Raw genomic sequence first — 23,566 nt, forward strand, 5'->3', positions numbered from 1 at the left:
TTAGAGATTGTCTCTGTTTCTAAGTCCCATCGAAACCGCTGAGATGAAATGATGTGTTTTGAGGGCATTCTGGTGACATGAAGAGTTGTTGGGCACTTTCGGTCTAATCATCACCTCTGTCTCTTCTGGAACTCCTTCTCTCAGGTGGCCCTCCAACCAAAACTTAAATTTACTGCCCTACTGAGTACAGTTCAAGACACAATACTTTTCTGAACAATGGCTCTCCATTGGGCTATTTTTGGTTAATTACAGCATGCTGCTTAATGTGGACAGTTCAATTTAAAATGTTGCATATTTCTAGATATTGAAAGCATGAGATAAATGGAATGTTAGAATCATTCCGTTCTGTATGAGCCAAACAAAGGATTATGAGGAGTAAAATAATGGCAATTGTTCTATGAGTTAACTTCTGTTCAGCCATCAAAACTGCAATGGATCTGATCCAGTAGCCCTTACATAGGCAAAACCTTCAAGGGCTTCATTGCCTAGAGCAGTGTTTCTTAAACTGTGTTCTGTGGCACACTGGTGTGCCGCAAGGCAGTCGGAGGTGTGCTGCAAAGATATGGTGACCATACGTCCCTTTTTTTCTGGGACAGTCCCAGATTTAAAGATACCCAGCACTAGCACGGTGCAGCAAAAACACCCCACCTCCACCCAGCATGTAGGAGGCTCCCTTGGTGCTTTGCGTGGGCAGCCAGGGCTGCTGCCGGTGGCACTCAGTGTCCAGAGCTCCGAGCTCCCATGCAGCACGCGCCACTGTCTGGCAAACCCCTCCCACCACTGCGTGGCCCTTCCCTCCCACTGCAGGACTGCCTCTGCCATGCACCGGCAGCCCGGCTCCTCCATTCACAGGTGGCTGCCCCTGCTGCTGGAAGGGGAGGTGCACTGGTTGGAGCCGATGAGCCACTTCTCAGGGCTGCCACCAGAGTCTCAGCAGAGACCACACAGAGCCCAGCTGGAGCGCTGCAGAGTGGGGTATGTTTGGGTCCTGCCAGTGTGCTCTGTGCATGGCCCTTTCTCCCCCCCCACCCCTTCCCACTCTGTTGGGGGAGTGGAAGTGCATGGACCCACTCGCTCTGCCGCACTCCACAAGCCAAATCTGGGAGGGTGGGGGCTTTCTGCCTCCCTCCTCCCTCCTCCCCCCCCCCCCCCCCGCGCTCCTCCTAATGGCAGCCAAAGCTGGTGCGGGGACTGGAATGTGGCACTAATATTAGCACCATGGGCAGCCCAGCTCCAGGCCTGGCAAACGGTCCTGCCTTGGCAGCATCTGGGGCCAGGGCTGCCAGGACTCCTGGGGCCCAACCACAGACTCCAGCCCTGCAAACTGGAAGGCAAAAGGTGTGGGGAGGGGCTCGGAGAGAACTAGGAGGAAGAGGGTGGGAGAGGAAGGAGCTTGTTCTGAGGGGAAGGGGCCGGACAGGAGAAGAAAGGGAAAGTCACCAAGGCCAGGGACAGAGTGGAGGAGAGACAAATGCCAGGGGGCCAAGCGGAGACAAGGAGGAAAAGAGCAGGAGGAGGTAGGGGAGGTGTCAGTGGGGGTGGGAAAGTGGAGGGGACAGGGTGATGCCGGGAGAGGACAGGGGAAGGGTATTGGGGGCAAGAGGAAGCAAGGGGATGAGGAAGTGCTGGGAGAAGGGTTGAAAGGAGGGGTGGGCATGAGGAAGGCAATGATGGAGCAAGTCATGTGTGAGGGCACAGAGGGGCATGAGAGGAACTGGGGTAGAGGATGGTGAGGGGATGGGCATCAGAGAGAAAGAAGGCAACGGGACAGGGGCAGTGAGGGAAGGAGGAAGCACCAGGAGGGTGATGGGGTGCAGGTGCCAGGCGATTCTAAGGGTGAAGCAGAAGGGCAGATACCTGCAGGGAAGAGACCAGCACCAGAGGAGAGAGGGTTCACTGGGGGCCAAACTCATCCCCTATGGGTAAGAGGATGGTGGGAAAAGTTCTTAGAGGGTGTTAATTTTATTTCTGCTCAACAAAAATCCTTGGTGTTCCTCATAAAAAAATTGTTTGGTGTTCCTCGGTCTTAGAAAGTTTAAGAAACACTGGCCTAGAGTCAGGACTTTAGTTCCAGGTCATTAAGTGTTTAAAGGAACTGAAATTTACCACCAGTTGAACAGAAGAGATAAAACTAAACCAAATAAATATAGCTTCTGTACCTTGCAGAGACTAGCTGCATTTCCTGGTGGCAGGGAGTTGTTTCAAACTTTAAACTTTTATCTTTCATGTTTATCTTGGCATCAAATTTCAGTGGAATGTTGGCATGGAAATTGGCATGAAATTCAAGACCACTCTGAAAGTACTGTGTATTGAGTCCCACCATTGCTATTGTATGCATGTGTATGCTGAAAGAGAGGAGAAATACAAACATGTATAATCATATAAACTGATAAACATGTGCTTAGCAGGCATATTTTGAAACATACAATTTCCTTTATATAATAATCTGTTTGGAAAGCAGAGCTTGCTGCAAGAAGAGGCAAAATATCAATCAATCAATCGACCAATTTGTGGACGTGAGATCCATGTGACCAAATGCAGAATCATGTGATACATGATTTTAATACCTGCTGTTTTCACTCCTCATCCCACACCCCATTTCCTATTCTAATATTAGTAATCTCTACACCCTTCCAAACAGATGCTATTTAAAAAAAAAATAATGAGCTCCAAAAGTATTCCCCACCCCTCATGCAAAATTCCACTAGCCTGAGGCCCAGGATAACCACATTTAGTGCTGCACCAATAACAGCTTTTTTACATGTCAAATATCATGATTTTACATCTGATATCACTCATCCCTGCAGGGGCAGAATCAGAAACTTTATGGAAAATGTTAGAATCCCAGCTCACAATTTGGATCTAGCACACACAGAGCACTGCAAGGTCCTGAGAGAGCAGACTTTACCATCATGGCATTTTTAAGTATAGAAACACTATTTTATGTCTTGTTTAGAGATATTTATATGGTTCCCTCTAGTCTGGTACAACTGGGTTAATGATAATTAAGTCACCCAGCAGTGCATGCACAAAAAAAGCCTAATTCCAGGATATTTTTTTAAAACTCTCTGCAATATATGTGTCAAGTATAGAACATGATGGTGAAGTGTGGAATAACAGGCCTATGTAACACACACTTGACTTCACCCTCATGAATAATTCAACTATCCCAAATCCCATAAAATTATACCATATCATCAAATATAGTCTTCCTTACCTGGGGTTGATATCAGCACGAAGTTGCATATTGGCATCAAAGAACTGCAAAGGTTTAAAATTGCCAGATAAAGAGGGGGAAATATTTATACCAACTGTAAGAGATAGAAAAGAATTATAGCAATGGGAAAACAATAAATTAAGGGGTTCAAAATGGAAAGTTTTGTTAAAATACAAATAATTAGCAATGAAGAAGCACCATTTCATCTTCAGAACACTTTACAGAATTAAGAAGGGCCCAGTTTTATGCTTATAGTGCCTACTGTAATGAATCAAGTGCTCCGCACATGTATCCAAGGGCAGCATTTATCCCCAGCTAATTAATTCACACACCATGTATGATGTAGTTTTGTATTACTACCTCCATACTAGAAACAGAGAACCTGAGACAATGAAGCTAGGTGTCTTGCCAAGACTACAGAAGAATTTCATGTTAGAGCTGGGATTAGAACTCTGAAATTCCTACAAGTTAAGTTGGAACCATTAAATGATGCTTTTCAAAGCTCACCATTGGCTGCAGCATGTATCACACCAGTGCTATATAAACTGAGTTCCAGGGGCAGGCCCACACAGGTAGGGACAATGTGCCGAACTTCTCCTGCCAATATTGCCAGTGTCCATTGTCCTGCAATGCCTCTTTGGATTTGATTGATCACGTTTTTCACTAACATGTGACCATCTGATGATTCAGTCAGAGCCTACAAAGGGACAAAGATCCAGAAGATTAAGTGGATGGAGGAGAGGGGTAAAGAAGCTATGAAGCCCTTCAGATAAAACAGACAAATAGGGGCAATCAATACCTTCACTGTCTGTTGAATGAACTCCTTGTTGATGTCAGCAAAGGCGAGCTCATGACCAAATGCTTTTACATAGGCTGATATAAGTGGATTTTCAGGAGGCAATTCCTTCCATCCCAGAAGCTAGAGAAAAAAGGTTGCTTAACATACAGGACTGTGTTAACAAATATTGGGTCAAATTGTGAGGCTGTTACCTAGGTTTATTCAGGCAAAACTACTATTGACCTCAGTGTAAATTTGCCCATGTAGCACCTGGGTAAGGACCATGGTAAACTGCAGGTTACATACAAAAACAATGCTAATAAAAATCCTACACAGCAATCTTTAAAAAAAATTGATATATGGTATTTTAACATGCACTTTCAATTTTGTATTAATTATTATAATCAACTACAGTGGCCCCAATGAAGAACCAGAGCACCTTTATGCTAGGCACTGACACATCTACAGTGAAAACATGCGTGAATATCCCCCAAACCTTCAAGTGTATGGTTAGATACATCATTTGGGTCTTACTCCTGCATTTCTTATTCACTAACATCTCTGTGGGAGTTTTGGCCAGAGGCATTCCAGTCATATAATCAAACAGATGTGAAGAATGAATACACATACCGTTTTCTCAAGCACCTTCAGTTTTTTGTATGTGTCATATTCAGCAAATAGGACATTCTGTTTCCTAACAAGGTCTGATAGACCTTGTGACTGGAGAGCCACCTATGCAAAATAAATAAAATCAGGCAGACCAAAATATGACAGTTAAAATAGAGAGTGGAGGAGTATCAACAATTAGTCTGGACTAGGTGAAAGCTATATTAACCCATTAATGATGGAGAGAAAAAATATGGAGGGACAGATTTAACCATTGTAATTAGCAGTCACGACTCCATTAAAGTCAGTAAAATTGCATCTTTATATCTAATAACGGATTTGGCTCAAAGAGTAGTGGAAAATCCCTACTATTTAATCTTTACACACATATGTGTGTAAAGGCACTTATGGTTCAAGTTTATAGGCAGATATTCAATGAGCCTTATGAGATTTCCCTTTCTTTTGTTATATTTATATCCATACTGAATGCATTCATAGCCTTTCTCATCTGAGTCTATTGGCCAAGAAGGCCAAGGACAATTGCAATTAGACTCCAGTCTCAGGCCTTCCCTCTGTACCACCCACCACTTAGGGATATGAGCAAATGCCACAGTCCATCCAGAAGGCTTCCATGAGAAATATTTATATCAGTTTGATTGTTGTTCTAAATATAACACATACCTCAACAAAATCAGTTGCGGTATTTGCATAGTAGCCTCTCAGTTTCATAATTATTGCAGATGGCACCATACTTCTTGGACTGTTCATGAGATAGACTCTTCCAATTGCACCAACCCTATAATCAGCTACAGCAGAAATCAAAATACAGCAAGAGGTTTGGTTTTCATTGTGGTGGCCATTGATTTCTTGGGCACATAAGGCATAGTCACCTTCTGTGTGCAATCATGTAATGAGTCTGTCAGCCCTGATTTCTATACGTTGCCCAATCTTTATATGCAAAGTGTCTCTAGGGGGAGGCTTTCGGACCATGTCCATTCTGACAGGTGAGATAGAAGGCCTTAGGAATATTGGATGTACATAAAAAACTCAGTTCATGGCTGAAGTCTAGATATCTGTAGCACTTTCCATAGAAACTGAGGCATCTATAGTTTAGGAAGTCTACATGTTTTTCCTACTCCACTATTGGACAAATCCCACTTTCAATGGCAGGATTTCAGTTGAAAAAAATAGGATTTCATGGCTTTTCTGGGGGAATTTTTTAAGGTGTAATATTAGCCAAAGCAGTTCCAATGCATATCTGGTACTCACGATAATAACCACCAATGTGAATAACCTTGCTGTAACGATAGTTCATCCTGTCAAGTCTTGGGCTCAGTAGTTTAATGGCAATGTTGCAAGCAGCAGATCTAAGTAAAATGGATAATAACTCTGCATAGTAACTAAATTCACTTTGCATTTATACTTGGAAAATGGTAATGGAAATCACTATTTACAGTGGTAAATTTTACTTCTCTTTTTACTTACACATTATAGAGTTGTGGGATCCTGTTTATTGCCAAAGCCTTCATATGGGAATATGTGAAACTGGCAACCTGCAAACTGCTCTCCTTTAGCAAAGCATTGGCCATAGATGTTATGAGAGAAAGAGCAGGCTTAGTTTCAAAGATGACAACACAAGTCATCATTCGGACAGTTGGATCAAGTGAATGGTCCACAAAGATCTGGAGAAGAATTTCCTGTACCTGGAGGGGGAAAACACAGTTTCAGATTCTGATAACTTCTTAGGGGTGTATTCTCCCTTTAAAAGAATACAATTTGCATTGGTGAGTTACCCACACTTATTATGGGGAGAATAAAACTGAAAGTATACCCTTCTTTTGCAATGGGCACTGATGGGCAACAATAAGTACCGTCGAAGCACAATGAACAGAAGAGGGAGATTGTCTTGAATAACATGCCCAGTCTTTCAGCCATAAGGATGACCTAATTCCCACTAGAATAGTGATAGAAATGTAGCCGTGTTAGTCTGGGGTAGTTGAAGCAAAATGCAGGACAATGTAGCACTTTAAAGACTAACAAGATGGTTTATTAGATGATGAGCTTTCGTGGGCCAGACCCACTTCCTCAGATCAAATAGTGGAAGAAAGTAGTCACAACCATATATACCAAAGGATACAAATAAAAAAAATGAACAAATATGAAAAGGACAAATCACATTGCAGAACAGAAGGGGGATGCGGGGGGGGTGGGAAGGGGGAGGAAGGAAGGTAAGTGTCTGTGAATTGCTGATATTAAAGGTAGGGAGAGTGGGATGTTTGTGAGTTAATGGTATTACAGGTGATAATTGGGGAAACTGTCTTGGTAATGGGTGAGAAAGTTCAAAGTCTTGTTAAGTCCTTGTTGGCAAGTGTCGAATTTTAACATGAATGACAGTTCAGAGGATTCCCTTTCAAGTGCAGATGTAAAAGGTCTTTGTAGCAGAATGCAGGTGGCTAAGTCATTTAGAGAGTGTCCTTTCTGGTTAAAGTGGCAAGAAACTGTTTTCTCTTTGTGATCTTGTCTGATATCTGTTTTGTGGGCATTAGACAAGATCACAAAGAGAAAACAGTTTCTTGCCACTTTAACCAGAAAGGACACTCTCTAAATGACTTAGCCACCTGCATTCTGCTACAAAGACCTTTTACATCTGCACTTGAAAGGGAATCCTCTGAACTGTCATTCATGTTAAAATTTGACACTTGCCAACAAGGACTTAACAAGACTTTGAACTTTCTCACCCATTACCAAGACAGTTTCCCCAATTATCACCTGTAATACCATTAACTCACAAACATCCCACTCTCCCTACCTTTAATATCAGCAATTCACAGACACTTACCTTCCTTCCTCCCCCTTCCCACCCCCCCGCATCCCCCTTCTGTTCTGCAATGTGATTTGTCCTTTTCATATTTGTTCATTTTTTTTATTTGTATCCTTTGGTATATATGGTTGTGACTACTTTCTTCCACTATTTGATCTGAGGAAGTGGGTCTGGCCCACGAAAGCTCATCATCTAATAAACCATCTTGTTAGTCTTTAAAGTGCTACATTGTCCTGCATTCTAATTCCCACTGGCATCAGAGGGGAGTATGTTGTGTGCAATTAGAGAAGAATCAAAGCAATTTGTATTCACCATGGCTTACACAACTTGCTATCAGTGGAACTTCCGTACAAAGATTGTAGTCACTCAATACTACAGTAATGAGCACTGTATAAAGGTACAGACATACAAACAATGGATTAACTCTCTCTTTCTCTTTCTCTCTCTCTCTCTCCCCTATATTATTCCCTCTAACCATATTATTTAAGTTAATAAAAAATCACAACATATAGTGTAGTAAGCAGTATTCTTTTTCATCTGGAGAATAATTCTGATAAACAATCCTAAAAAACAAGATAGTGCCTATGCTCATTACTTTTTTATAGTTTTACTGTTTGGAATGCCACCTATTGAAAATTCCACTGATGTCAGTGTGAGCTTTGAGTGGACAGCAACTGAATGATCAAGAACCTCTGTAAAACTGATTATATAATTTTATGTGGTTTTTTAATATATCCTTCCTTGCATATATCAACTTTCACCTTATGCACCGATCTATTATCTATGCCCAGCCTTATATATGTGAAGAGCTAAGGGCTGCTCCGCAGCTGTATAAATTGCTATAGATACACCACAAGGGCTAAGTGGGCCCATGCTACTTTACACCAGCTGGGGATCCATCCCATATGCATTTCCTAGCAGTGCTAAAAACAAAACAATCAACAAGCATGGAAAATGGAGCCAATTTTGAACATCATGCTAAAATTATTTAACAAAATTGTACTCATTCTGAATTAAAATAGGACCACTTCTTGTCTTAATTTTAAAGTCTCAGGCACAGCATGGTATATTGCAGCACTGTTTCTACTGCCATGAACTTTGATCACAATTCATAAATTATTTTGAGCTAAAACTCACTTAAACTGTAGTTAACGGCTAAACTCTTCTTGATTTCAATGAGAGCAAGGTCAAAGGTAGAGCAGGGGTGGTAAATACCTGTCCGAAAGACGAATCCAGTCCAAATGGGTTAGCTCCTGGTGGGCCCCCACTGCTATATTTATGTGCACAGCTGCAGGTATCGGCAATTGCAGCTCCCATTGGACATGGATCACTGTTCCTTGCCAATGGAGCTGTGGGAATTTGCAATGCCTCCCACTGCACCCAATTGCTGGAAATGGCAATCTGCAGCCAACAGGAGCTGCAAGCATGGTACCTGCAGCTGTGCAGGTAAATATAGCAGCAGCAGCCTGCCAGGAGCTAACCCTGGTGAACCTCCATCATGTATGCCCACTTCCAGGGTAGAGATTTTAATTGTGTACACAGTCTTACAGGTTGAGGAAGACACCTTATACAATGTGAGCCAGATTCTCAGTTTGGGCAAATCAGTGCAGTTCCACTGAAGTTAATGTAGCTATGTTGATTTAAACTAGCTGAGAATCTGGGTGGGCCCTGGTGAGTACCTAATATTGCATACTGATTTCACAAACACTGTGCCACTGACTTGATCTGTACTACATCCCGTATTCTTTATGTCCAATGAGTTTGTTTAAACTATAGTTTTACTTACTTTTGCAGGATCTTTCCTGGCTATTTTTCTCAAGGCCAAAACAGCATCAATATAAATTGTAACTGGAAAAGCCTTTGCGGCAGGTGAAAATATCGGCAAGAACTTCAGGATGCGCTTGATACAGGCTGGTTCTCCTGCATTGCCCATTGCTTTTAGAGCCAAAGCCATGTCATCTTCACTGTTCTTGCTGATTGCCTCAGCTGCAAGGTCATGGAGGGGCTGCAGACAAAACAAGAATGTGTAAATTAGATGTGTACATTGCTATCCTTGCCCTCTGTGAATTAGACCTTGCACTTCAAGACCTTGCCCTATTCTTTGAGCTGAACCTTCCTCATTTCACTCTCAGGTTTCCATTACAATATAATGCAGAAAAGAGCAAGTAGCACTCATTGATTTAGACTAGTGAAACTTTGCTGGCGATAACTTTGCCAGAATTTGCAGAGAGGGTGTCTCTCTCAGTGTTTCTATTGCAGCCCCCAGAACTCCACCGAACTGGACCAAATTCAGGGCTGACAACACCTCTGGCCTCTCCATTAAATTCAACTTGGCACTGCTAAATGTGTTCCGCTGTCTTCGCATAACTTCATCTGAATGTTTTCTGCTTTCCAGATTCATAGGCTAAGATTTACCCACATAACTAGGACAGATAACTTTGGTACAGGCATTGCTTTGTTTAATCCTTTTGTGCTGGTTTTCAAGGTTTGAACACATTCTGTTGTCAAGAGACTATCTTGATATTCTGGTACTTATGCACCTCCATAGTCAGAAGACAATGATCAGAAAAAAACTGAGATGGTGTATAATCATGAAGTTTCTTTTTAAGATAGTTATTGTAGGAGCCATGATGTGTAATATCCCTGGAGCTTCCAAACATACCTTTATCATGGTATTGAGGTGTGATAGGACCAATGTAAAATATGTATATGTAGGAACATGTACCATAATACTCTTACAATAATCCTACAAGTTGGCATGCATTGCAAATTCAATTTCAACTTGTTAACAGAATCCATTTTTCTTAGGGACTATCACGACTTGAATTCAAATTCTGAATGTTTCAGGACATGTTTTCCAAAGAACTTCAATTCATCTTCTAATTTTGTTTGCAGGTTTTGCACTTGATCACGGGTGTAAATAACTGAAGTTAAACCTCTGTTGACCTAATTTAAACACAACTAGGTGGGAACAAAATTAGAAGCAGTTTCTGAAATTTCTTCACATCTTAAAAATCTGAAATGAATCCCCCTCACCTGAAGAATTTCTTTAGGACAAGATGGTGCCACAGCACAATATCTGTTTATCATGGAACCATATGCCAGGTAGGCAAGCTTGCGTAGCATAGGAGCTCTTTGAATTTGGATGCTGGTCATTAGATCCTGCAGAAGTAAGACACATCTTAATATTGGTATCCAGCAGAGATCATAGTTAGCTGAATGTTCACATTACTATCTAGGATTTTCCTTGGTTTTTCAGATATACAACCAGGATATGTCACTGCTATGATATTATTGATGGTAACTATTTTTTTCTCACCTACTAATGATCAGAGTAGGTCTAAATTGTCCAAGTTTTCTGTTTTTGGTAGAAAAAATTATGCTCATTTTCATAGCCTGGGGGGCGAGGGGGGTTTAAAAATACCCAAGGTGTCTAAAAATTTCAGTTTATTTTTCAGAAAAATTTCACTGAAAAATTGCTTTAAAATGGCAACACTTTTCTGAACTTCACAGTGAACTATTTTAAAGAGGAAGTGTGTCACATCCACAACATATAATTGTGCAAATTCACTAATAAAAATAGACTCTGATCTGGTAGTAGAAGGAGGACCCAACAGATACAACACAATACCCCAATATCCTGGATAGCACAATTTGCTTCAATAACGAAACCCTATAGACAACTATATACAAGAAACCCATGGATTACCACACCTGCCTTCATAGATCCAGTACCCACCCCAGACACACTAAGAAATCTGTTATTTAAGCCAGGGACTTAGATACCACAGAATATGCTCCAAGGAGAAAGTCCAGAATGTACAATTTAACATATTTAAAACCTCCTTTGCCACACAATGACATTCCCCCAAAGAAGTAGTTCATGTCAAGGAACAAGCCACCCAAATACCCCCGGAAAAAACACAATACAGAAAAACCTCCCACTTTGACTACACACACCTAGTTGCTTCCTACAATATGCTGGGTATCAATCAACAAATTATAATTCAGACTTGACGGACACCACATCCAGAAATATATCTTTCCCAAGCCCTCACTTCTGGCCCTCAAACAATTGCCCAGTCTCTCCAAACTCATCATGGGAAGCAAGCTCCACACATTCCAGATCCTACCAACTCAAAGCAGCAACAGACCCAGCCAGAACAACAGATGCAAAACTTGTGTATCTCCTCTGCTACCATGATCAACAGCAGCCCCCCACAACACACCTTTAAAGATCAATGGATCTTACACATGCCTGTCACTAACTGCCCCAAGAACAACTAAATGGGTAAACCAGAAAATCACTCTGTTACTGAGTGAGCTCACGCCCCAAAATGATAAAAGATAAACATGCCATGTCAGGCCTGGACAAGCACTTTGCATAAAATGACAACTCCATATCTGAGCCCTCAGTTCTTGTTCACAAAGGAAATCTGTGCAGCACCTTCAAAAGGTGAGCCTCAGAGTTTAAATTTGTAACTTTGCTACATACTAAAAATCATGCCTACCTTCATGCCTCCAGCTATGTCTACCTTCATACTTCCAGCTTCCATCCTAGACACACCACACAATCCATTGTCTACAGCCAAGCACTAAGGTACAACCGCATCTGCTCCAACCCCTCAGACAGAGACCAACATCTACAAGATCTTCACCAAGCATTCTTGAAACTACGATACCCGCACAAGGAAGTGAGGAAACAGATTAACAGAGCCAGACATGTACCCAGAAGCCTGCTACTACAAGACAAGCCCAAGAAAGAAACCAACAGAACACCACTGGCCATCACCTACAGTCTTCAACTCAAACCTCTCCAACGCATCATCAGTGATCTACAACCCATCCTGGTCAATGATCCCTCACTTTCACAGGCCTTGGGAGGCAGGCCAGTCCTCGCCCACAGACAACCCGCCAACCTGAAGCAAATTCTCACCAGCAACTATACACCACACCACAGTAACTCTAACTTAGGAACCAATCCATGCAACAAACCTCGGTGCCAACTCTGCCCACATATCTACACCAGTGACACTATCACAGGACCTAACCAGATCAGCCACACCATCACTGGTTCATTCTCCTGCACATCTACCAATATAATATACACCATCATGTGTCAGCAATGCCCCTCTGCTATATACATCGGCCAAACTGGACAGTCCCTATGTAAAAGAATAAATGGATACAAATCAGATCTTAGGAATGGCAATATACAAAAAGCATAGTCAAAGAACCGGGGATTTAAATAATCCCCGCTTCATTAAAATAAAAATGGCCGCCACTCTGTGCCGATGATCAGCTGATCCGGCACAGCGCCGCAGTCTAGACACGGTGCGGTCGACAAAGGAAGCCTTTGTTGATTGCTCCAGTATACCTTGTGAAACTAGGATTATTTAAATCTCCGCTTCTTTGACTATGCCGAGTAAACTATTTTACATGGCTCCATCGACGGAGCCATGTAGTCTAGACACAGCCTTGGTGTTCACACCTCCACATCAGCTGCTAGAAGTGGGCCTCACCCTCCTTGACTGAATTAACCTCGTTATCTCTAGCCTTATTCTGACCTGCATATTTATACCTACCTCTGGAAATTTCCACTACACGCATCTGACGAAGTGGGTCTTTGCCCACGTAAGCTTATGCTCCAATACATCTGTTAGTCTATAAGGTGCCACAGGACTCCTTGTCGCTTTTGCAGATCCACACTAACATGGCTTCCCCTCTGATACTAAAAATCATGGTTGTAATAAAGACACTGGATTTATGGCTTTTTGCAACAATCTGTAACCCACTACCCTCCCACTTTTTTTATCCTATGGCTACAGTGATGTTAACAGGTCACTTCAACCTGAGTAGTCTCTAAGGATGTACCTGCTTATGGTAAACAATCTGTTCTTGTGTTTAGTATGACAATAAGGGCAGTCCTACATTGCAGCATTACTTTGGTATAACTATATCTGTCAGGGCTGTGAAAAATCCAGTAGTTATACCAACCTACTTGCCAGCATAGACAGTGCTATGTCAGTGGAGGGGAGGAGGGGCTCACCTCGCTGACATCACTCCCCGCTCTCATGGCGAATTAGCTAAGCTGATGGACAAGCTCTCCCCCATCACTGTAGAGCATCTGCGTTAAAGTGCTACAGCACTGTAGCTGCACACATACAGCTGTGCCTATGCAGCATTTTAAGTGTAGACCCCCTGCACAAATTGAAAAAGAGCTCTGTGTGGTTCAGAAGCGTGTGTCTTTCACCAACAGAAGATAGTCCAGTAAATGATATTACCTCAACACCCACCTCCCATTGTTTCTCTGGTAGAATTACAAGACAACAGAATGAGGAATGACTCTATCTCCTGTACTCACTGCTACAGCTTGTAAAGAATCGTCATCAGCTTTGGATAAATGGAAGGCGAGTGCGATAGTCATAGCTGATTCCATATAGCTGAAGTCCCCATTATGAATTTTCTGCTTAAGGAACATGAAAGTCTCAGTAGTTCCCGCTGCACAGATTGCACTCAATAACCAGCGCCTGTAAACAAGAGGAGGCATCTATTATTTTCATTTTCAGACTGTCTCCATTCAGAAATGTTGATTAAGAGTGATGCAGTCAATTACCTATATTGAGGTTTATCAGCAACTTGTTTCCAAAGAGACTTGAGATTTTCAGGGGTTGCTACACGACAAAGCTGGATAAGTTCTAAGAATTTGGTTGGAGCTTCTCTATTGTATACTTGTTCATTATGCTGAATTAATTTTTGCAGTATTTCTACTATCTGTTACAAAAAGAAAAGGCAGAAGGGATTACAAGATTCTTGTCTTAAATGTCTGAAATAATTTGCTGATCTTCCATTAGCTTTATAAAAAATGAATGAGTATAAAATATTAAGCATCTTATACCTGTGATTCAGGATTTTTCATCTTTATTAAATGAATTGGCATCTGGAGTAGTTCTCTTGAAAAATGGTAGCGAAGACTTCCATAGTTTTGCAACTCAATTTCTGATGTGCTTACTTGATTGCTTTTAATATCATTCAAAGTAAGTTCTTGTCTGCAAAGAAAAGAGTGAAATGCATCCATAACGTTTTATTTTGGGCGTTCCATTTGCCTAAGCTAGATCCAGTGGATATTAGCACTGAATGAAAGATACCCAATAATAATTTCACAATATCTGCAAAGGGATCTGAAAATTCTCAAATGTATTCTTTATTCAAAATCATATTTTAAATTCCTTGAAGATATCATTTTACATTTGCAGTTTGTGAACAAACGATCTGTAAGAACATTAACATGTTGGCTATTTACATAAGCCATCTGGGTGTCGGGAGACTTAACTGAAGTTTGTAAGCATGTGGAGATCTCTGGCTAAAAAGAGCATGTGTAAAATGTAAGTGTGTATGAAAATTGCAACAACATGAACATTTTTACAGTAAAAAGTTCAAATTTAAATCTCACAGCTTCTCTATAATTTTAACAAGACAAGCTGAGGAGAAGCTAATACTAACAGCATCTGACACATTTCTCAGATGTTTCACTTTACTTACCCATGGAGGTACCCTATGCAAAAGTGAAATGCCACAAATAGCAATTTGGGCTTCATTAATTGCAGAGAAAAAAATTGGAGATAGGCGGAGACACATAGGGCCAGATCACTCCTCTGAATGACAAAAACTAACAAAAGAACAGTTCAGTTGCAGCAAAACAAACTCTTGGTGAATGTATTTTAACTGCATTCTCCCAGTTCTGATTATTTACTGCTTATTTACAGTATAATGTCTGAGGCTTACTTTGCTTCTATGACAGCAACACCAGCAGGTTCACTAAAAGGAGAGATCTGATAGACCTGCTGAGACACAGCTTCTGTGATCAAGGCACCAGCATCTGTGTATTTCATTTTGTAGGTGAATGCAGCTGTTCCTTTTATGATCTTTTCTTTCTAAAAGGGAAAAGAAGTTCACATAGTAAATTGAAATAGACCATTGTTTAACTCTGAATTTGTGCTGAACAGGCTATTTGCCAGGATAAGTAGGGATGGTGTCCCTAGCCTCTGTTGTCAGAGCTGGGAACAGGTGACAGGGAAGGGATCACTTGATGATTACCTTGTTCTGTTAATTTCTTCTGGGGCACCTGGAATTGGCCATTGTCAGAAGACTGAATACTGAATACTAGGCTGGCTGGACCTTTGGTCTGACCCAGTATAATTGTTCTTATGAGCCAAATTCACCATTGAAATGATTATACTCCATCTCTATTTAAATCAGCTCAGTGATAGATGTATATGCCTGCAGTTAATTTGGCACTATATGTTTACATCTTACATACCAGTGGGCAGGTAGCACAAGGGCGGATGTAAGCCATTCCAATGTTCTTCGCCACTTTATCCTGGCAGTTGTTGAGGTCTTTGGTTTTGGATACCGTGACTTGATTTGTTTTCCTGTCTTCCTGAATAAGGTAACTTGTATGGCAGACACCTTCAATCCCGGCCTATAGAGATTGACAGAGTTCAATTGCATTCCTCATTTACGACGGACTTTCATTCCAAGACAAGGAACAGGTGAGCAAGTAACCTAACTGGAAACTGTGGAATTATAATACAAAATGATTGTTTGTTCTTATGAGAAAGTAAAATGAGAAAGGAAATACAAACCTCTTGCAGATTATATGCATTCTGTGACTTTTTGACAGTTATCTGCAACATGTTCAGAATCCCTCTCACTAAGTTAACACATGTCACAGGCGTATCTTTTGGGGCATAAATGTTACCAAACTGCCCTCTGTTGTATTCAAACTTAAAGAATTGGGTGAAACATGATGCAATTGTCTGGATGAGCTTGGAAGATCGAATGACTGGATCTGTGGGCCAGATTCCATTGTACTCCTCCAGCTGTGGAGATCGGATCTGAGAACAAAATTCAGAAAACATGCCTGTCAGAATGTTGGTCAATTAAAACTGTTTCCCCAAGAGAAGAAGCTGAGCTACATCACAAATCCACTTGTCCAAACATCGCATAGAATGATTTCCTTTCTTTTCCTGCAAGTCCAGCTGGAAAGAAGCTGTCAAGACACAATTTCCACAAAGGATTTCTGCCCATCCAAAGTTCTGACAGAGAATAAAACCATGCAACCTTCATTAGTCCCACAAACCAGGTAGGGCCATTTGAATGTTCAGGTGGAGAGTGAAAACTCTGATTACCCAGACTATCTGCTTCCCTATCTCTTCCCTGCAGTAAGCTTGCACACAAAGCATTCTGGGAAATGCTGCCAAATGCTGCTTCTGTGCACCTCCATATACCAATGCTTAGAATTACAGATGCTGGCCACAGAACTACATGAAAACTCATGAACATCATTGGCTGCGAGAATGAGAAGACCACTGTTTTTAATAGGGGAGCAGGAAAGATCTCTGGTTCCTACCAACACAGGTCTTATGCCTTTCCCTCATGAGATGGTGAACCAATTATACTGCTAGCAGCCAATAAAGGGTGTTTAATTTTACAAGTACATGCTTGTAATCTAGAGATGTGGAGGGGTAGGGGGACATCTATCTATCATTCTAATTTTATTCTAAGTCTTGTTTAGTGACTGCTAAGTGTGGCTTGCCACTTTGTCATTTTAACCTACATAAGTATTCCATAATTGAGGCCATGTCGTCACTTACCAGGAGATCAACACTGTGGCGATCAATATCCCAGGGGTTGATCTAGCAGATCTAGTAAGGATGCACTAAATCGACCACTGATTGTGCTCCCGTTGACTCTAGTACTCTACCAGGTCATGAGGAGTAGGGAAGTTGACAGGAGAGTTTCTCCTGTCAACTCCCCACAGTGGGGATGCCGTGATAAGTCAAACTAAGGTATGTTGACTTCAGCTATGCCAGTCACATAGCTGGAGTTGCATACTTTAGTTAGACATTTTCCCCTAGTATAGACCTGGCCTCAAAATCCTTGCATGTTGCCCTCAGTAATGTAAAGACAGGGTTACATAATCAATAGGCTTTTAGGGTCAACTTTTGGTGTCTTTTACACCAGTGAAACTTATTGGCTACGTCTAGACTGGCATGATTTTCCACAAATGCTTTTAACGGAAAAGTTTTTCCGTTAAAAGCATTTGCAGAAAAGATCATCTAGATTGGCACGGACGCTTTTCTGGAAAAGCACTTTTTGCGGAAAAGCGTCCGGGCCAATCTAGACGCGGTTTTGCGCAAGAAAGCCCCGATTGCCATTTTCGCCATCGGGGCTTTTTTGTACAAAACAATACCACGTTGTCTACACTGGCCCTCTTGTGCAAAAGCATTTGTGCAAGAGGGCTTTTTCCCAAATGGGAGCAGCATAGCATTTCCGCAAGAATACTGACAAGCTTACATGAGATCATCAGTGTTCTTGCAGAAATTCAAGCGGCCAGTGTAGACAGCTGGCAAGATTTTCCGCAAAAGCACTTGCTTTTGCGGAAAAACTTGCCAGTCTAGATGCAGCCATTGAGTTCAACGGGGTGACTCTAGTATAACTGACCAGAATTTAGCAAAGGGAATAAATAGTTCTAACAGATGTAATATTTCCATTCAGATATTTCATAGTGTTATTAGTATTCAATAGATACGATGAGGTACGTAGTAAGCAATATTGGTGTGGCACAAATCCATTTGTTAGAGTGACTATAACAAAGAAAAATAGCTTCTGGACTATATACTGGCAGTGTGAATTAAATATATATGTGACATTCCCCCACATTTGTCTCATTTCTATTTGCCTTTTCTCTTGCCCTGTTTTAAATTGTTGAATATATTTTTTCTAAGGAATAGGAATACTCCTAGAGCTGGACTGTTATTGTTGTAATTCTCCAGTTCTGATGAAAAAAAAAAAAGATAAATAACATTGAAAAACCTGACAGTGGAAACAGGATATAAAATCAGGCATGACATTTTATCTACAGCATTCAGCTTTCCTCAAGCTTTGGAAAATATACCACAAAATTATTTGTTTATTTATTATTTATTCTTTAATTTGTATTAGCTTTCTTTTTAAAACTTGATGTTTATCTGATAAAGCATTTGCAAGGACAATCGTTTTAATAAATGCCTCTAGTATCTTTGAAGCATAAAGGGTAATTATGTGACTACAGCCTTCAAGCAAATTCTGTAACTTCATTGTGAAATAGCGCCTATAGATCAGGTGCCAGCTCCTACTTCTCTTGAAATCAACAGGTATTTTGCCATTGGCCTCTATGGTAGCAGGAGCTATTCCTGATCTGTAATTTTCCATAAGCAATCTGAGTTCTTCAAAGCTTTTTGGGGGGCTTTGGCTGTGGAGTGCTGAGTGTTCTGAACTCCTCAGCTTCCAGCAAAGCCAACAGGAGATGGGGTTATTCAGCAACTTGCAGGATAGGTATAAGGCCAATTCTTAGGTCTGGCTGAGCTGTGCTCAGTACAAAACTCTGCTGGGGGCAAAGAAGTCTTTGCACCACTTTCATCACCACATCCTGGAGTTTCCCAGAGACCATACAGCTACTATCACAACTAAGAGCAGCCTTAGTGCTGCTCTAATTTGGAAAGGTCTGCAATAGTTCTGCATTGCGGCAGCCAAAGACATGCCTCCCCTCCCCATCTACCTGCTTAACTGAGCACCTACACTTGGACCTGGGAGCAGGGCATAGAGCTGAATACACTGACTCAGCACGAACTGGGGATTCGCCCATGTATGTGGTTATATCAGAGCCAAAATAGGGCCCTAGGATTCTAATGTGGCTGTTTTCCGGCTGCCAGTCCATTACACATGCTTGTGGTATTACTATAACTTCTATTACTATTTAATAATGTATCTTCCTTTGCTTGCATGCTTTCCTTCATATACATTGGAGCGGGGAACATACGGCCCAGGGACCGGATCCAACCCCTGGCTTCCCTGGATCCACCCCCCAAAGCTCCTACACACTCTCTCCCACCTAAACCCCACATCTCAAGCACATTTCCCAGCAACCCCCTTCCAAGCACTGAACCCCTCATTTTGACCCCACCCAAGAGCTTAGGAGTGCCCACAAAATCCCCTCTAGTATGTGAGGAGAATGTGGGGAGTTTCTTTCTGCTTTTCAGCCAGGGGCCACATCAGTGACTTTTTTGTTTGTTTCTCACTTTTGTGCAGCCCCCGACTGATTTTTCTGTGGGTCAGCAACCCCTCACCTGATAAGGTTCTCCACCCCTGATCTACATTGTCATTTACCTTCAGCATGTGATAGTTGTTTGACAATCCACTGATCTCTACTTTGCATGTCAGCTTCAGCCCAGTTCTTGCCAAACCTCTGTCTTGCAGACCATGCAGAATGAGGCCTTCATAGCTGTACAAGTAGGTCTTTCTGTCCCTAAAACTAGGTTCTAATAAAAAAAAAGTAATTGAAGTATCTACTTGTGCTAACATTTTTGTGACATTATAGTTCATCATTATTCATTACAACAAAAAGTCACATGCCCAAATCTACCACCAGAAAAGTAGGAGAAGTCAGTAGGAGATGTACCAGTCTATCCAATGGCAGAGTTATTAACTAAGAATGATCAGTAGACTTACCAATGTCATATTTCTGACTTCCTGTGGGGGAAAAAATCAAATGGATGTGTGAGACTCTGAAAACAACTATTTTGACTTCACATTTAATATACTGGCTGATCCATAAAACTCCAGTAAAGCTTGTGACTAGGATTTTAAAGAGTGTCCAAGGGAAGTCTCACTCTATATCACATGAAAGTCAACAAGATTTGGGTGCTTAATTCCCTCAAGGCCCTTCTGACCATCCCAGCCAAGTATTATTGGAAAAAGGAACTTACCCACAAACGTGAAAACCAGTGCCAGAATGAGTCTCTTCATCGTGAAGATGAAAGACAACCTCAGGAGAACATGCAGCTTTTATAGAAGAAGAATTATTAACTGGTGGTCACTGCTGGGGTGAACTTTTGTTGCGTTATCAACTTTTTATCAAGTTACTCAAACAATTTTTTTTCTGATGCTGTTGACTTTTTTTATTCTGAACTGAAAGTATCATTGGCATATTCTCACGTTGATCGTCCCACCCTACACATTTATACCTTTTGAAAATAACTTTCAAAACAGGGCTGCTTTTTTAGGCTTTTTAAAAGGATCGTTTTAAAACAAACTATTAATTCAGAAGGAAAATTATTGATGATCCTTATTTTCTGGATGTTTCTGGTGCTTTAATGTTTGTGATAACTTTGTCCTGGTTATTCTGACCTGACACAAGGCACGAGATCTTATCTAACTGATAATGGCTCAGCAGAGTTGTGTAAAAACACCAGACAAGTTGCGTGTCACAAGGTTGTCATTACCTTAGGAACCACACACAAAAAAAGTTTTATTTTAAGTACTTTTTGGGCATATACTAAAAGAGCAGAGCAATATTAAACTTACCTAATTGTTACAAAAATTATGACCAGAAAAAGAGTAATGAACTCTTTTGTCTCTATTTGCTATGAAAAAGAGGTGTTAATAACTTAGTGTATGTCTCTCCTGAGCTGTTAACATGGGCTTCAGATTTAAATCCAACCCCCCCATTGTCCTAACACAAAATCTTTCTGGCTTGGGTTAATAAACCCTCAAGACCCAGGTCCAGGACAGTCACAAAAAATATAGGGCCCCAGAATGTCTTATCAACCCTGCCCCACAGAAATAATGTGTGGCTTATTCTAACTTCTGTAAACCTCATTTCAAGAGGAATAATGCCTATTCCAAAATAGTGATAGAAATGTAGCCGTGTTAATCTGGTGTAGCTGAAACAAAATACAGTGCTACATAGTCCTGTATTTTATTCTGAAATAGTTATTTCAGAATAGAGCTGATGTAGACCAGGTGGCTGGATGAATTCCCACAGGTGCCCAGCTGGCCGCTGGGAAATCCCACAGGTGCCCAGCTGGCCACTCTGTCCATACTCATCACAACTCTGTTGTGTCTCTTCCCCTGCAGCCCTTAAAGCTGCAGGCAGTAGGGAAAGGGCTTGTGGCAGAAGCTGGCCCTGACAGCCCTGAGCCACCCAGCAGCTTCCACTACCTCACAGAGGGCAAAATGAGCGACGCCATTGCTCCCACCAAGTCCTCCACTGCTCCCAGGACCCTGACAGATCACGCAAGAGACACAGGCCTTCTTGGTGCTTCTGGCCCTCATTGAGGTCTGGGGTGAGGAAGAAAACCTCCAGGATCACTGCTCCAGATGCAGGAATGCGTATGTCTATAGTCACATGACCAAGAGCCTGGGCACAAAGAGCCACATCCGCACCCTGTAGCAGCTGTGGATGCATGTCAAGGAGCTCTGCCAGGCCTATGCCAAGGCCAGTGAGCACAGCTCCTGCTCTAGGGCTGAACCTCACACCTGCCCCTACTTCTCTGATCTGCACGGCATCCTAGTGGGCGGGCCAGTCACTTCCCCACCCCAGTAGTGGATTCAGAGCTGGAGACGCCCATCGTTGCCCTCCTGGGGGATAGAGATGCAATGGAGGAGGAAGAGGAGTAGGGGGAAGAGGAGGAGCAGGAGAAGACCAGCATCAGCATCATGCTGACTCCAGAGCCAGTACCCCACACCCTGGATGTCTCCCAGGCATCATCCAAGAGCAGGACATCAGGCGAGTGCCAATACTGTACATTCCCTACACACACAGGCTGGAGGTGGTGAGGGGGTGGGGTATGCTCCTCGCTCAGCCTTCTTGGCCTGTGGTTCATGCAGCAGCCTGTGCACATGGATGCACATGGAGCGCCAGTCCAGGGCACTCAGCTCCAGGAGGCTGCACCAGAGGATCCTTGTGCTATTGCTCACAGGATCTGGAGAGTCTGACACCGGTGTGGGACACCCTCCCACCACAAGCTACTACTAGAAGGTGGAGGGGGCATGGACACATTCAGGAGTGCCGTTCACAGCACATGGGAATGCCTGCGCACTCAGGGCAGCACCTGCTCCCGTGGACAGCATGGCGAGGCGCAGGAGAGTCTGCCGCTCACACACACCGCCCCCCCAACAGCCTGCCCCCCTCCTCCAGCAGGCAGGGGTACAAGTCGCCTCCCCATGGGATGCCGCCATTGCCTGACCCGGCATGTGCATGGCACAGTCAGAAGCCCAGCCACCCCATGCCCTCCCCTTGCAGCAATGGGCACGCTTGTACCCAGGACATGGGAGTAGCGAGGCTCCCCCCTTAGACATTTGTGCCCCTGTAGGAGAGGGCCCTCTGTCCAGGCCTCAGGTGGCCTTGCTCCAAGCACATCAGCTCCATCTGAGCCGAGAACTGTTGGTCTCAGCTCACAGATGAGGGCAAGGCTTCAGGCACAGTGTCACCAGGGAAGAATGACCATCTCTCTGTTCTCCACAGCTGGACCAGTTGTGAGAGGGACGTGGTCAACACTACCCGAGGCAGCCTCTTGACCCTGAGTGATCTGCTGGCACAGGAGAACCCAGGAGGAATTCCAGCGGGAGCACATCTCTGCTCTGCAAGCCCTTCAGGACACCATGGACCGGAGACCGGAGAAGGACATCCAACTGTGACAAGAGACCTGGCAGGAGATGCTGGATCAGGGCCGCACCAGGGCTGTGTCTAGACTGGCAAGATTTTCCGCAAAAGCAACTGCTTTTGCGGAAAAACTTGCCAGCTGCCTACACTGGCCGTTTGAATTTCTGCAAGAACACTGACGATCTCATGTAAGAAATCAGTGCTTCTTGTGGAAATACTATGCTGCTCCCATTCAGGCAAAAGTCCATTTGCGCAAAAGGGCCAGTGTAGACAGCTCAGATTTGTTTTGCGCAAAAAAACCCCGATTGTGAAAATGGCAATCGAGGCTTTTTTGCGCAAAAGTGCATCTAGATTGGCACGGCCGCTTTTCCGCAAAAAGTGCTTTTGCAGAAAAGCATCCGTGCCAATCTAGACGCTCTTTTCCGCAAATGCTTTTAATGGAAAACTTTTCTGTTAAAAGCATTTGCGGAAAATCATGCCAGTCTAGAAGTAGCCCATATGTGTGGCTGTACAAGCATCCATTGCTGGCAAGCTCCTGCCACTGCTGCGGCCCCAGCTCCTGCCTATCACCTTAGCCACCCCTCTCCATGGCTGCCAAGGTCCCTGCACCAAAGGCAGTGGAACCATCAGCGACAGATGCCATCCCCATCCCAGAGC

General features: G+C 42.8%; 1 protein-coding gene across 1 annotated transcript in view; it reads right to left on the reverse strand.

Moving 5' to 3' along the window:
• LOC102457264 (vitellogenin-2) overlaps positions 1-20,349 on the reverse strand; it is a 38,634-nt gene extending 18,285 nt beyond the window's left edge. Inside the window, exons 1-19 of the mRNA XM_025183180.3 lie at positions 20,232-20,349; positions 19,975-19,995; positions 19,633-19,784; positions 16,068-16,319; positions 15,743-15,904; positions 15,208-15,356; positions 14,321-14,471; positions 14,039-14,196; positions 13,787-13,952; positions 10,459-10,584; positions 9,209-9,427; positions 6,087-6,304; positions 5,871-5,968; positions 5,283-5,407; positions 4,626-4,727; positions 4,017-4,136; positions 3,725-3,914; positions 3,218-3,311; positions 2,160-2,345 (exon numbers count right to left, since the gene is read on the reverse strand). Of these exons, the coding sequence (XP_025038965.3) occupies positions 2,160-2,345; positions 3,218-3,311; positions 3,725-3,914; positions 4,017-4,136; positions 4,626-4,727; positions 5,283-5,407; positions 5,871-5,968; positions 6,087-6,304; positions 9,209-9,427; positions 10,459-10,584; positions 13,787-13,952; positions 14,039-14,196; positions 14,321-14,471; positions 15,208-15,356; positions 15,743-15,904; positions 16,068-16,319; positions 19,633-19,784; positions 19,975-19,995; positions 20,232-20,271 (2,729 nt within the window). The 5' untranslated portion in view covers positions 20,272-20,349. The remainder of the gene's footprint in view (positions 1-2,159; positions 2,346-3,217; positions 3,312-3,724; positions 3,915-4,016; positions 4,137-4,625; positions 4,728-5,282; positions 5,408-5,870; positions 5,969-6,086; positions 6,305-9,208; positions 9,428-10,458; positions 10,585-13,786; positions 13,953-14,038; positions 14,197-14,320; positions 14,472-15,207; positions 15,357-15,742; positions 15,905-16,067; positions 16,320-19,632; positions 19,785-19,974; positions 19,996-20,231) is intronic.
• Between the last annotated feature and the right edge of the window lie 3,217 nt (positions 20,350-23,566).

The sequence above is a fragment of the Pelodiscus sinensis genome, chromosome 9 (assembly GCF_052426305.1).
Source record: "Pelodiscus sinensis isolate ZL-2025 chromosome 9, ASM5242630v1, whole genome shotgun sequence".
Classification (NCBI taxonomy): domain Eukaryota; kingdom Metazoa; phylum Chordata; order Testudines; family Trionychidae; genus Pelodiscus; species Pelodiscus sinensis.